The 13969-nt window shown below is 49.1% G+C and overlaps 1 protein-coding gene across 1 annotated transcript in view; it reads right to left on the minus strand.

Annotated features, from left to right (window-relative positions):
* Positions 1-217: 217 nt before the first annotated feature.
* Positions 218-13969, minus strand: part of IGF2BP1 (insulin like growth factor 2 mRNA binding protein 1) — a 40510-nt gene continuing 26758 nt past the window's right edge. The window contains exons 5-15 of the mRNA XM_052657243.1: positions 10834-10897; positions 9414-9695; positions 8555-8689; positions 7452-7574; positions 6584-6719; positions 5686-5808; positions 5205-5324; positions 4333-4407; positions 3487-3618; positions 2951-3064; positions 218-310 (exon numbers count right to left, since the gene is read on the minus strand). Of these exons, the coding sequence (XP_052513203.1) occupies positions 218-310; positions 2951-3064; positions 3487-3618; positions 4333-4407; positions 5205-5324; positions 5686-5808; positions 6584-6719; positions 7452-7574; positions 8555-8689; positions 9414-9695; positions 10834-10897 (1397 nt within the window). The remainder of the gene's footprint in view (positions 311-2950; positions 3065-3486; positions 3619-4332; positions 4408-5204; positions 5325-5685; positions 5809-6583; positions 6720-7451; positions 7575-8554; positions 8690-9413; positions 9696-10833; positions 10898-13969) is intronic.

Below are 13969 nucleotides of genomic sequence, written 5' to 3' on the forward strand. Positions count from 1 at the left end.
TGGGCAGTGTTGGGCCAATTGGTTGGGTGTTTGGGGCTGAGAGATCAGGGTTCCTCACTGGAACAACTTTCTCAAGCACGTGGGCAAACCTGATCTACATCCCGGCCCAAGTGTCCCTGATTCCCGCTCATTCTCAGGCCTGCAGGGGAGATCATGCTCTCGATTTCGGCCTGTTGTCCTTCAGCCGACACGACGGGGGTCGACGTGAAGGCGCTGGTCACTTCCTCCGGGCCTGGGCCTGGTTACTCTGTCCCTTTTGGTGCAGCTGTTTGACTTGGGCCAAGATGTCTCGTATCTTCCGCTGAGCCATCTGCAGAGAGAACACGTGAGAGTGAGGATCTTCAAAGGTGGGGAGAGACAGCCCTACTGGGGAGACAGGCCACCAGGGTCTGGATCCCGGCAACAAATAGATCACATGGGACTTAGAAGAAAGGTAAGAGAAGGCTGAGGGTTAGAGTGACAGAAAGTTTCTTTGCCTCTGAGTAAACCCTGAGCACCCACTGGATTCATACAGGGGAATGGAGGAGAAAAGCAGTATAAAGTCATTCATCAGAATTTAAAACATGACCAAGCTGACCCACATTTCTGAACTCAAGGGGGAACTCCCTAAGTTTCCAGGGGTATATGTTGTCAGAAGGTCAAAAATCAGGAGGCCTTGTCACCAATCACAACTCCACTATGCACGTAAATATCCCGGGAAAGGGGATGAAATGGAATAACCAAAAGGTAGTGAAGTAAGCTCTACCGTGAAAGTGGAGAAGACAAAGGACCAGTATCTTTAACTCTTTCCTTCTTAAAAATATCTTCCCTATGAACAAAAGTTTGGTGAGCGAAACCAACTGTCAACTGTGATTCACTTGACAGAAAAATATCAGAATGTCCGCTTTCCATAAGCTGAGTGACTGATTTTCTTGGTTAAAGAGAAAAGTTGGTCTACGTTGGAGAACGAACGTGCAGTCGATATTTTTATATGTTAATGCCTCCTGTCAGCACTGTGCGTAATGGTTTACAAAGGTTTTCGTTTAGTTCTCATTCTAACCAACAAAAAATACCCCCCTTCAGTATTTAATACATCCTGGCTCCTCTGCATCCCTGAATACATCATTTCCTCTCTTAACCTCATGTTCCTCATTTGTACCATGAGGGTGTTATGAGGATGACATGAGTTAACAGAGACCACGTAGAATGGTGCTTGGTGTAGCAGGAGCACCCACAAATCTTAAGATAGTTTTAGTGGCTATTCAGTTCAGTTCAGTCGCTCAGTCATGTCCGAATCTTTGCGACCCCATGAGTCGCAGCACACCAGGCCTCCCTGTCCATCACCAACTCCCGGAGTTCACTCAGACTCACGTCCATCGAGTCCGTGATGCCATCCAGCCATCTCATCCTCTGTCGTCCCCTCTCCTCCTGCCCCCAATCCCTCCCAGCATCAGGGTCTTTCCAGTGAGTCAACTCTTCGCATCAGGTGGCCAAAATACTGGAGTTTCAGCTTTAGCATCAGTCCTTCCAATAAACACCCAGGACTGATCTCTTTTAGGATGGACTGGTTGGATCTCCTTGCAATTAAAGGGACTCTCTAGAGTCTTCTCCAACACCACAGTTCAAAAGCATCAATTCTTTGGCACTCAGCTTTCTTCACAGTCCAACTCTCACATCCATACATGACCACTGGAAAAACCACAGCCTTGACTAGACGGATCTTTGTTGGCAAAGTAATATCTCTGCTTTTCAATATACTATCTAGGTTGGTCATAACTTTCCTTCCAAGGAGTAAGCGTCTTTTAATTTCATGGCTGCAATCACCATCTGCAGTGATTTTGGAGCCCAAAAAAATAAAGTCTGACACTGTTTCCTCATCTACTTCCCATGAAGTGATGGGACCAGATGCCATAATCTTCGTTTTCTGAATGTTGAGCTTTACGCCAACTTTTTCACTTTCCTCTTTCATCAAGAGGCTTTTTAGTTCCTCTTCACTTTCTGCAATAAGGGTGGTGTCATCTGCATATCTGAGGTTATTGATATTTCTCCCAGCAATCTTAATTCCAGCTTGTGCTTCTTCCAGCCCAGCGTTTCTCATGATGTACTCTGCATATAAGTTAAATAAGCAGGGTGACAATAGACAGCCTTGACGTACTCCTTTTCCTATTTGGAACCAGTCTGTTGTTCCATGTCTAGTTCTAACTGTTGCTTCCTGACCTGAATATAAGTTTCTATTAATGGCTCCCAAAGGACTGTCAGAGAAAGTTACCACACCACGCTGGGGTCTGGGTTCCTGTTTGGCCCTTGATTTCATGAGCAGCCTCAGGTGGGCCACAAACCTGTTAACAAGCTTATCCTCTGGGAATGAAAGGGGTGGTATCCAATAGCCTTCACAGCCTTCTAGCTCCAACAATAGGGGGTCTTAGGAAAACCCCACTAGTTTCAATCATCCTGTAATGTGAATCTGATATCTGCCCTCCTTTCTAGACTCTGGGGTCAGTCACAATGCTGGGCACTGCTGACGGGCTCACTAGAAGCAGCACAGAAATGGATGGTGAGTGCCAGGACGAGACCAGGAAGCTGGAAGAACTGGAAGCAAGGATGGAGCAGTGGTTCTGGGAAAGGTGAAGGAAATGCCCTGGAAAAGGGCAACCCATGGTGTCACCCCACAAACCAGACTGGGCAGCGCTAAGACCCATTTCTCCTCTCCAGTGCAAAAGAGAAGGACCACGTGGTTAGACGACAGCAACATATAACATACGACATGTAACATTAATAGTTGCTGTACATAACATACCTAAGAAAATAGTCAAATCACTGTCCCTACAGTCTTAAGAGGGAATAAGACATCTACACATCACACCCTACACCTGGAAGAGAAGAGTGACCCAGGCCAGAGGCAGGCAGAGTCCCGCTGCTCTGATCCCCGGGTTCCTGCCACCCTCCTGTGATGGGGGAGTGCCACATGTACCTGGCTGGCATAGAAATGCCCAATGATCTTGACGATGACCTGGTCGTTCTCATCAGGGGTCTGGTCTCTTGGCACCACCACCTCAGCTGCTGTCAAATTTTGCAGCTCGTTCACCTGGGGGCAGGGGTGGGGGCAGGAGGACAGGTCAGAGAGGCGCTTGAGTGCCGACAGTGTCAAACGTGGATGGCAGTGGAGGGAGGGGCAAGAAGTTTAGTCACTAGCTGGTAGCAACTGGAGGATTCAGGAGCTGAGCTTGGAGAGCAGAATCAAGTAAAGGGGCAAAGTGCAGGAACTAAGGCTGCGCAGACCTGGAAGAGCCCCTGGAGAAGGGGATGGCCGCCCACGCCAGCACGCTTGCCTGGAGAATCTCATGGACAGAGGAGCCCGGCAGGCTACAGTCCATGTTGTGAAGAGTCAGACACAACCAAGTGACTCACACTCAGAGGTCACTCAGCCTGGGGAAGTGGGGGCCAGGGCAGAGCTGTCAGGCTCAGGGACTAACATCCAGAGCTTCCAACCCCACCCTCATGGCTCACCGTCTTGCCACCTTTGCCAATGACCCGGCCGGCTGCTGACGCTGGTACCCGGATATGGGTCTCCAGCTTTACTTCTTCCTTGGGACCAAAGAAGTTCTCCTCCTTGAGTTTTCCATAAATTCTTCCCTGAGCCTGAGAAAAGGAGGTCACGGTTACGTTGGCAACACACGCATACGTGACAGAAGGGAAGCTCCCCATGCCCCACTCCCTCGTGAGGGGTAGATCATCGCCTAGGACAGGTGGCGTGAAAGGTCCACAGCACTGACCTGTCAACACTCCTTCTGCTCACTTGTAACACTGGGAGGCCTGGGCAAAGTAACTGAATATGAATATGTAACTCCCCAGACGAATACAGTACCTAAACCACAAACCAGACCTAAGGGGTCTGGGAGGCTTGCATGGACTTGGACAAGCAGTGAATGGCAAGTCAAGCCCTGAGTGGCAAGTGGAGGAGCCACTCAGTGGCAGGCTGCTGGTCACTGTACACAGCCTAGGGCTGTCCCCATTCTCCATCCCTCCCTAGATCAGAGCAAGTGACTTTACTAGCTCTTTGGCTGGCTGTCAGAAGTCCGAGAACCTGGGAACGCAGCAAGGACATAAAGGAGAAAAGAGCCTTCTTTAGTCACTACAGCAGAGGGCAAGGAGAGGGCCTTTTTTCCTGTGTGCCTATCCACTCTCAGGAAGCAGAGAGGGAAGGCAAAAGAATGCAAGTTGGATGTCAGTCTGAAAGCAGCTGTGCAGCCCCGAATTTACAGGGAAACTTAAAATCTGATGCAGATTTGCACTCTCACGCAAACTTGATTCCCCTGGGTGGGTCCTACTCGAAAAAACAATAAAGATCAGAACCTTGAATTGGGCTTCTGGGGGTCCAGTGATGATGACCATACGAACTTTGGAGTCTGGAGTTTCAGGAGGAGCAATCTACAAAGCAAACAGTGGTCACAGATAAGCACTCTATCGCCCCCTCCTCCAGAACCCTACCAACACCCTGCTTCAACTTCCCACTTCTGATGGCCTAGAGAGTGAAGAACAAACACCCCAGACCCAAGGCTATTGGCCCTGTGTCAAAACTCTTACGAGGGCACAAGCGCATTTGTTTCTTGACGTTTTCTAAGTAGGACCTCCCTGCTCATTGCCCAGAGGGGTTCAGTTGAGTCCTGCCAAGAGGGACCACTGGTGGTGGGGACAGTAGAGGGGAACGGACTGATCTCCTAGAGAATCTCTGGGAGCCCTTATTCACCAGAGAACATACACTCCATCTGACCAAAACCTTGCAGACCACTAAAACCAATGGCCTTAGACTTGTGAAATTTAACAAAGTATTTGTTCACTGTGACAGGTTCTCCCAGACCAGGGAAGGTGGAAACAGCTAAAATTTACCAAGCAACCACTGTGAACCAAGCACTGAGCTGGGGGCTTTGGCTGCATCATCTCAGATTATTCTCATCAGTATAGCTGACGGGGAAATGAAGGCTCAGGTACTACAGCTCAAACACTGGGATTGAACCCAGTCAGTCTTGCCTGAACTGAAGCTCTCCTGTGCTACGACACCACTTCCTCCCTTAGTCTGAAAGTGAAGTCGAAAGCAAAAGGAACTGGGAGCCCACAGGAGAGAGCCCTAACGCTAGGCAGATGGGGTGTCTGAGAACCAAAGGGGAGGGGGATGGGAGCAGAGCGCCCCCCCACCCCGGGAACCAGAAGAGAGCAGAGCTGGTCACCTTGATGGAGGCGCTGGCGAAGCGGGAGAGCTGTTTAATGTGCTGCCCCTTCTTGCCGATGATGGCGCCCACCGCCTGGGCAGGAATGAACACCTGTACCATCTCCTGCTCTGGAGCCTGCTGCCAAGACAGGACATGCCGTTAATGCAGCTCGAATCAAGGGGCACAGCCCGGAAGCCCCTCCATGGCCCTGCCCTGCACTGTCAAGGAAGAAGGGGTGCAGCACCCAGACACCAGCCTGGGCGACCTGCTCTGCAGCTCTCCCAAGGCCCCACAGGGACAAACTAAAGAAGCTGGACCAGACGAAGAGGAAGAGTGCTCCCAGCATCCGAGGCTGCTGTCCACAGGGCTGATGCTCCGGACAGCTAGCACTAGTGGCTGGGAGCCCTTCCCGCTCCCTGTAAATTACCAAGTATCAGGCTCCCGCAAGGAGTTGGGCCCTAAGTGAGCTCACGGACAGCCCAGGGTCCCCTGCACCTACCATAAAGGAGCTGTAAGGTGCAGCTCCAGTGACGCTGCTGGGAGGTGGTGGGACTGCACTGGACGAGGCTGGAAAAAGACCTACAGCTGCCAAGTTCAGTCCAGGGATGAGATGTGACTGCAGCTAGGGAAAAGAAGGCGAAGAGAAAGAGGTTGGCTCATTCAGATGGGGCCTAGTAGCTCTTGTACATGGTGCTGGCTGAACAAGAGGGTGAATGGGCCAAAACAGGAGAATGGCATACTTTTGCCCCAAACCTGCCTGCCCCTCTGGTATTCACAACACTCACATGTACATGAGCGTTCCCACCTCTGAGGTGAAGGGACACTGTTTTAGACCCTCAGACGTCCTTCTGCTCCAGCAGTCCCTCCCCTCTGATGGAGGCAGACCTCAGACTTACAGCCCGCGACCAGGTGGGGGAGACAGGTCTCTGACTTCTGCTGCTGCTGCTAAGTCGCTTCAGTCGTGTCTGACTCTGTGCGACCCCCGAGACAGCAGCCCACCAGGCTCCCCCATCCCTGGGATTCTCCAGGCAAGAACACTGGAGTGGGCTGCCACTTCCTTCTCCACTCTGACTTCTAAGACTCACATTTTTGGTCATGTGACCCACATCCTCACTCACCTTTAAAAACCAGATGAAAACTAGGAACCCTCTCCCCCACTAAAGTGCACATAAACACGAAGCTTACAGAGGAACCACAGACCTCCAAGCCCAAGACTGGATCCCCACTTGCACCCAGAAATCAAATGAAGAACCCCTATTAATTCAGTGTTAAAAGGACTGATCAATCTTGAGGTCCAAAAGCTCAGTCAATGTTCCCAGGACTGCAGCATGTGAACGCCCACCCATTTGGAGACCCATTTCTGCTGTGGCTCCAGCTCAGAGGCCTCCGACACTCACGCTCATGGCAGCCACGTCATTCTCATAGGCTTCCCGCACTTTCTTCATGATCTCCTGCTCAGCCCTGCAGCAGTTCTCGATGGCGCCCTTCACAGTGATGGTCCTCTCAGGGTTATAGAGGGTGAGATCCTGCAGCCTGGGGCAGGGAGCGGAGCAGCGTCAAGCTTCCAACTGATAGGCCCAGACCAGGAAAAGAGCCTGGCTGAGGACAGCTCAGCCACGCCGTTTCCACAGGCTGTTTAGTTTGGGGCAAATATGAATAGCTGTCTCTGGCTTTTAGCTTGTCCCCAGAGCAAGGCTTCCCTGCAGGGAGGTGAGGACATTGGGCACAGACTGTAAGCAAGGAGGGGGCTCCTGGCTGGAAATTCCCCAGTGGCGCCAGCAATCCATTTTCTGAGCCCTTCTGAAGCAGAGCAGGTAATCTGCCCACAGGTAAGTCTCTCGACACAGTCAAGAGACACAGTGTCCACAGAGGGGCTGACGGATTCCTCCTGAGAAGCAGGCCACCACACGGAGCACCTGCTCAAGCCTCAGGAAAGGATCTGGGTCCGTCCTCTCCCTGTGGCCTGGCAGTGTGCCGGGAGACCCCCCATCCTGGCCCCTGGCTGCAGGCTCTCTCCCCCAGATGCAGAGCAAAAGAGACAGCATGCGGCAGCCAAGGACTGAAGAGGCAGCAGCACCCTAACCACAGCGGTGATGGAAGGACTCCAGCCCTTACAGAAAAATGCTCTTCACTCCTGCTTTAACTATTCTTCAATAAGCAGAAACTATATCTGACTTAGGGGGCAGGTGTTAAGGATGGATGATGAAATATGCCACCGTGGGGGCCCAGGCATCCCACTCGCAGAGGGAAAGGAAAGTGCCTTACGAGGAAATGGTGATTTTTGTCTCCGTGTCCTGCTCCACCTTCTTCAGGTTGCGCCCTTCCTTGCCAATGAGTCGCCCCACGAAGTTATTATGGGCCAGGATCTTCAGGGGAACCTCGTCAGCCCTTGGGAAGAGGTGAGGGACAAAAGCTCCTTAGATGGTAGGCCGCTGCAGATGAGGGTTTCCAAGACAAACACCAGAACCAAATCGTGTTTTCAAACAGAACCATGAAGATCAGTGGAAGAGAAATGGGAAGTAGGAACAGATGGCAAAGGCACAAGGTCACTATGGGTGATGGGTATGTTCCTTGTCTTAACTGTGGTGATGGTTTTTGTAAATATACTAGTATTAAAAACTCATCCAAGTGTATACTCTTAAATGGGCATACTATACAAGTTAGCTCAGCTGGTAAAGAATCCACCTGCAATGCAGGAGACCCCAGTTTGATTCCTAGGTCAGGAAAATCCGCTGGAGAAGGGAAAGGCTACCCACGCCAGTATTCTGGCCTAGAGAATTCCATGGACTGTACAGTCCATGGGGTCACAAACAGTTGGGCATGACTGAGCAACTTTCACTTTCACAGAATTCTATGTACCTTTGGGTTAGTGGCTCAGTTGGTAAAGAATCCACCTGCAATGCAGGAGGATCTGGCTTCAATCCCAGGGTCGGGAAGAGTCCTTAGAGAAAGGAATGGCAACCCACTCCAGTATTCTTGCCTGGAGAATCCCAAGAACAGAGGAGCCTGGCGGGCTACAGTCCATGGGACTGCCAAGAGTCGGACACAACTGTGCAACTTTCTCTCACAGAGTTCTATGCAGCTAATAAAGAACAAGGTGAGCCTACGTACTGATGCACAGCAATGGAAAAAACAGACTGTACAACAGTCTGTTCACAATGATCCTATTTGTGCTAAACATGCACACGCATATACATACATGTGCGCATGCCTACGAGGGCACAGCACTGCTAGGAAACACAGGCCCTTATTTACAAGGAGGAGGATTCGTTCTTCAGCTTTTACCCTGCTGTACAATTTCTGTGTCCCCTGTTTGTCTGTGTTAAGAGTTGAGGAGGCGGCAGTGCCCAGAGACGCTAACGCCTTACGTTTTGGTGTCCTTGGCCTCCTTGTGCATAATCTCCAGGATCATCTTACAAGCAGAAGAGCAGCCCTCAGGGGTCGAGTGGACACTGATGGCCTTCTCGGCAGCACCTGCGTTCTCCTTCCTGTGTACGTCAATCCTAACAAGCACATGGATGGTTAGCTGTCCCTGGTGAAGCTCCTCAAAACAAACTACAGGCCTGCTCTTCTTGGAACAAGGCCAAGCGTGGAACTGAGACAGGCAAGGAAAGGGCAGCCTGTTGCTATGGATTCTGTCTCAGTCAGGAGGCGGCAGCCGAGAACGATGGCATCTTTCATGGGAATCCAGGGCTGGAGATCAACAGCCCTCAGCTCTGAAGCTGCGTTTCCCACTTGAAACAACTATAAAGGGAAGGCACACTGTGTCAAATTAAAAGCAAATAATAAAAGGGTGCATTATGAATCAGAACACAAAATGACCTGTTCTGTTCCACAGATCGGCTATAAAGCTTAGAGAAGAGCGGTGGCTATGTGCAATGGGAGACAGGTCAGAACCACGCCCTCTCACTGAGGTCCCTGACTGGCCTGTCCTGCTGCCACCGATAATCAGTGTTGAGGTCACAGAGCACTAAGGAGGGGCTTTCTTCCCAAGACTAGTTTTGCTCCGTGAGAAGTTCTACCAAGAAACCCTTCTTACAACTACAGTGTGTGGCCCAGCCACTGCCACCAAATGGCACATCCCAGGCTTATTCTATCTCCCAACATTTCCTAAGAGGTAAAGTCAAGTTGAAACCCCTCCGTGCGTTTCCAGGAGGGGCCTCGCCTCCTGGGCACCAACCACTGCCTCCTGGCCCCACCTCTACGTCCCCTGCGGCCAAGACTCACTTGGACTGGGTCTGTTTTGTGATGTTGCGGATGGTGGCGCCCTCCTTGCCAATGATGGCGCCCACATACTGGGTGGGCACCAGGAGCCGCAGGGGGATGTCCACTTGCTGCTGTTTGGCTGGGGCCCCAGCTGCCACAGGGGAGCCCTGGCGGGGCTGACCCCGAGAGCCAAAGCCTCCTCGGCGCCCGTTCTCAGGACCCTGTGTGATCTGCTCATCAGGAATGTAAGAAACCTTCAAGGCATGGTTCTCTAGCTGGTGGCCGTTCAGCTTCAAGATGGCTCTGAGGACAGACAGAAAATCTACCGGTCACTCCAATCCATGCCAATCACACCAAATGCCCTCCAGGTATAAAGCACTCAGCTGGGTTACAACATGGAACATTCCAGAAGAAAGGGAGATGACCACCTGCCCACACTCCCACCTCCACTTTAGAGACACCTCCAGTCTAAGTAAGACATCAAATAAGGTAGCATAGCAAAAATAAGCTATTTCCATTGAATTTGGGGATTGGCTTGTTAATTTCAAGTTTCCAAGTAAACTCCATGGAAACAGAAGAAGTGGAAACAGAATGGCTTGCAGAAGTTTAAATCTATCTGGAATGTCTGCAAACCAAGACTAGTGAACACTGAAGGGAGAGGCCATGTGCCATCCATTCCCTGGGCTGATGCTGGTTAGAAATGTTAACAAAGCAATATACAGTAAGACGCAAGCAAGTGTGGACTTAAAGCCAAGTTAAGGCCCATAGATTGGCCACAGGGACCTCCAGAAAATTCTCAGCCAAGTAGACACCTGAAAGAAAACTGAAGGTCTGAGAAAGTGGTACAGTTTTAAACTAGGTTGGAGGAAACAAATGGGATAGAGGCAACATGTTGAAGGAATGAGAAAGCCATCAAAAGCAAAATGTGGCAAAAGGCCTATAAATGAAGTCTATCAGTACCAATGGGGTGGGGCAGGGTGACTCAACCAAATGGCTAGAGAGCCAGAAATTGTGGATGTGATGGGACTCAAGGTGATTCCGGAGATATTATTAATAAAATGTCTGCTTCTGCCACATCACAAATCTTTTAGGTCTCAGTTCCTTCTCATCACCACTAGATGGCACCATCAACACAGCAAAGGACCCTATGGTTCCACAACCAGAGACCTATCAAAAGCCAGCATCTTCTAAAAACGATTTCCCACTTTCTCCGGGGAAGTCTTTGGGTCTCTCCGTTCAAAGTTTATCCTATCAATCCCAGGGAGGTTTCTGAACCTTTGAGATTCCTGCACCAAAAGACAAGAGTCTGGCATTGGTTGCAACAAAATGAGAGGTTAGGCGGGGACTGGTGCCCAAACACACCCTATCCTTGTCAAAGCAGGGGCACCTGGCTCCCAACAACCACAAAGACCCTCCCTATCCCACTTTAGGGTCCACTCACTGCCTGGTCTGTTCCCGGTTGGAATAGGTGACATTGACTACTGCCGTCTCACTCTCCGTGTTCACTGGGGGAGCAAAAACAGAGATCAGGGTTAGAGCAGTGAGTCCTGGAGATGGCACCAATGACGTTCTTAAAAGGCTCATCTTTGAGGGCCATGCACTCAAGAAGGAAATACTTCAATGAGACAAAGCAGAGCATTTCCCCTACAAGCCCCTTTCATCGCGACTCCTGGAAAATTCAAATTAGCTTATCATTTTCCTTTAACTTTAATATGCCTTCCTTAGATTTCCCTGCCAGCCCTCAAGAGAGCAGGCATACACACGGATGTGCAGTCAACATAGCAGCAGTTATGCAGCAGAGAGCACACACATACACATATACCCCGATCTGGAAATAAATTTATTCTTAGAAAGAAATTTATACTAGTTAAAAATCACACACTGAAATCAGACAAAGAAAAGGTCTGTAAGGACATCGCTGAAGAGATTTGAGAAAACACCTAAATCCATTTTAGAGTACCCTCAAGTATTCATTGATCAGATATAAGTGTATCATCACCTAGCTGAATAAGTTGACAAGAGTGGCTGCCATGGAGTCCAGGGGGCAGGATTTGGGAATGGACTTGGGTTGGATGTTAAGAGTTCCATGTGATCTGGCCACATACTCTTCCCCCATTTTGAATTAATAAAATTAACCTCTGCTTTATGTATCACTGTCTTGTGATTTCGGGTCCCCTAGACCTGCTCAAGAAAGCAGGGCTCTTTCTTAGGCTCAAAAATCACTACAGATGGTGACTGCAGCCATGAAATTCAAAGATGCTTGCCCCTTGGGAAAAAAAGCTATGACCAACCTAGATAGCATATTAAAAAGCAGAGACCTTACTTTGCTAACAAAGGTCCGTCTAGTCAGAGCTACGGTTTTTCCAGGAGTCATGTATGGATGTGAGAGGTGGACCATAAAGAAAGCTAAGCACCGAAGAATTGATGCTTTTGAACTGCGGTGTTGGAGAAGACTCTTGAGAATCCCTTGGACTGCAAGGAGATCAAACCAGTCCATCCTAAAGGAAATCAGTTCTAAATATTCATTGGAAGGACTGATGCTGAAGCTGAAGCTCCAATACTTGGCCCACCTGATATACAGAACTGACTCACTGGAAAAGACCCTGATGCTGGGAAAGACTGAAGGCAGGAGGAGAAGGGGACGATAGAGGATGAGATGGTTGGATGGCATTACTGACTCAATGGTCATGAGTTTGAGCAAGCTCTGGGAGTTGGTGATGGACAGGGAAGCCTGGCATGCTTCAGGCCACAGGGTCACAAAGAGTCGGACTCAACTGAGCAACTGAACTGAACTGAACTGAGACTGCCCAGCCCTGGAGTGGGGGACTTGAACAACAACAACAACAAAAATCCACCCCTCCCCCTACAATACCAAAGCCACTTATCACCACAAAACTGCAGTGCAGACCACTCTCAGCCCCTCTGGCCTGTCAGTAAAGCTCTCCCATCTTAATGGAGAGGAAGATTCTGCAAGAATCTTCTACCAGTTAAGTGGAAATACAGGAGTGAATCAAACAAACAAAACCTCTGCTCTCATGGAGCTTAAACATACTAGTAAGAAGAGAAAGCAAAAAATATAATAAGCAAAGATGGTGAAAAGATGGTATGATAATGGACTATTACTCAACCATAAAAAAAGTATTAAATCTTGCCATTTTCAGAGATGTGGATGGACCAAGAGCATATTATGCTTAGTGAAATGTCAAAGAAAGACAAATACTGTGTGATATCACCCATGAGAAATCTAAAAAATACAGATGAATGTACGTGCAAAACAGAAACACAGATACAGAAGAGAAACTAGTGATTACTAAAAAGGAGGGGGGCATCAAGGGTATGGGGGTATGGACTGACAGATACAAACTACTATGTATAAAGTAAAATGATAGGAACTCTCTGGCAATCCTGAGGTTGGGACCCAGCGCTTTCACTGCCAAGGTTGGATCTCTGGTCAGGGAACTAAGATCCCACAAGCCAATAAATAAATAAGTAAACGAAACAGTCAAAGGACAAAAATATATTGCACAGCACAGGGAGTTATAGACATTATTTTGTAATGACATTCAGTGGAGTATAATCTTAAAAAATGCTGAATCATTATGGTGTATAATTGAAACTAATATATTATAATCAACAATACTTCAATAAAAAAAAAAAAAAATTCATGTTCTCCCTGAAAAAAAATAGAAGGGGTTGAGTGCTACGGAGAAATACAAACCAGGGAAAAGGAAGTGGTGGTTAGGGGTATAATTTCACATAGGGTGGACAGAAAGGGCATTGCTTAGTAAGCTGCATTTGAGCAGATGAAGAGTTTATTGTTACAAAAGCAAACACTTCCCATTCTGTTTTTTCCAGGGAGCAGGCATCGCCCCCAGATTAGGTGTGTTATGGTTCTCTGGTGAGCCTTTGAACTAGCAGTGACCCCTGCTGGGCACCCCTCGTGAAGCTCTCCAACGTGCTCCCAAGCCACTGCTGTCTGTCCAGGAGTAACTGAGTCATCAGTCTAAGATGTAAGCAGGCCTGGACAATGGATATCAAGGACTGAGCAATGACTATCAGTGCTTCCAGTTATGCCCTGGTGCTTACAGTAAAAGCAAGCTCCAGGGTCAGAGAAGAAAACCTGTTCCACTGATTCAGCACCTCAGATCTTTGTGCACGCGAGAATTTGATTTACAGCTTGGCCGTTTAGAATTTGGAGATGAATATTTTGTCTTGTCTAGGTTTCTTAAAGATCTGCAAACTCAAACCATTTTGTCTGCCTAACGACCAAGCTCTACTTTATGTCCAGCCCAAATCACTTCAAATTTTCATTCATTCACTCATTCGCTTTTGGCTGAGCTGGGTCTTCACTGCTGCACATGGGCTTTTTTCTAGTTGCATCGAGCAGGGACTACTCTCCATTACAGTAGGCGGGCTTCTCATTGCTCTGGCTCCTCTTGTTGCAGAGCGTGGGCCAGAGGCGCAAGGGCTTCAGCAGCTGCAGCTCAAGGGCTCTAGATAGCCAGCTTCAGGAGTTGTGGCACCCGGGGCTTTGTTGCACCATGCCCCATGGCATGTGGAATCTTCCCTCTTCCCAG

This window comes from Budorcas taxicolor, chromosome 19 (assembly GCF_023091745.1).
Source record: "Budorcas taxicolor isolate Tak-1 chromosome 19, Takin1.1, whole genome shotgun sequence".
In the NCBI taxonomy this organism is placed as follows: Eukaryota; Metazoa; Chordata; class Mammalia; order Artiodactyla; family Bovidae; genus Budorcas; species Budorcas taxicolor.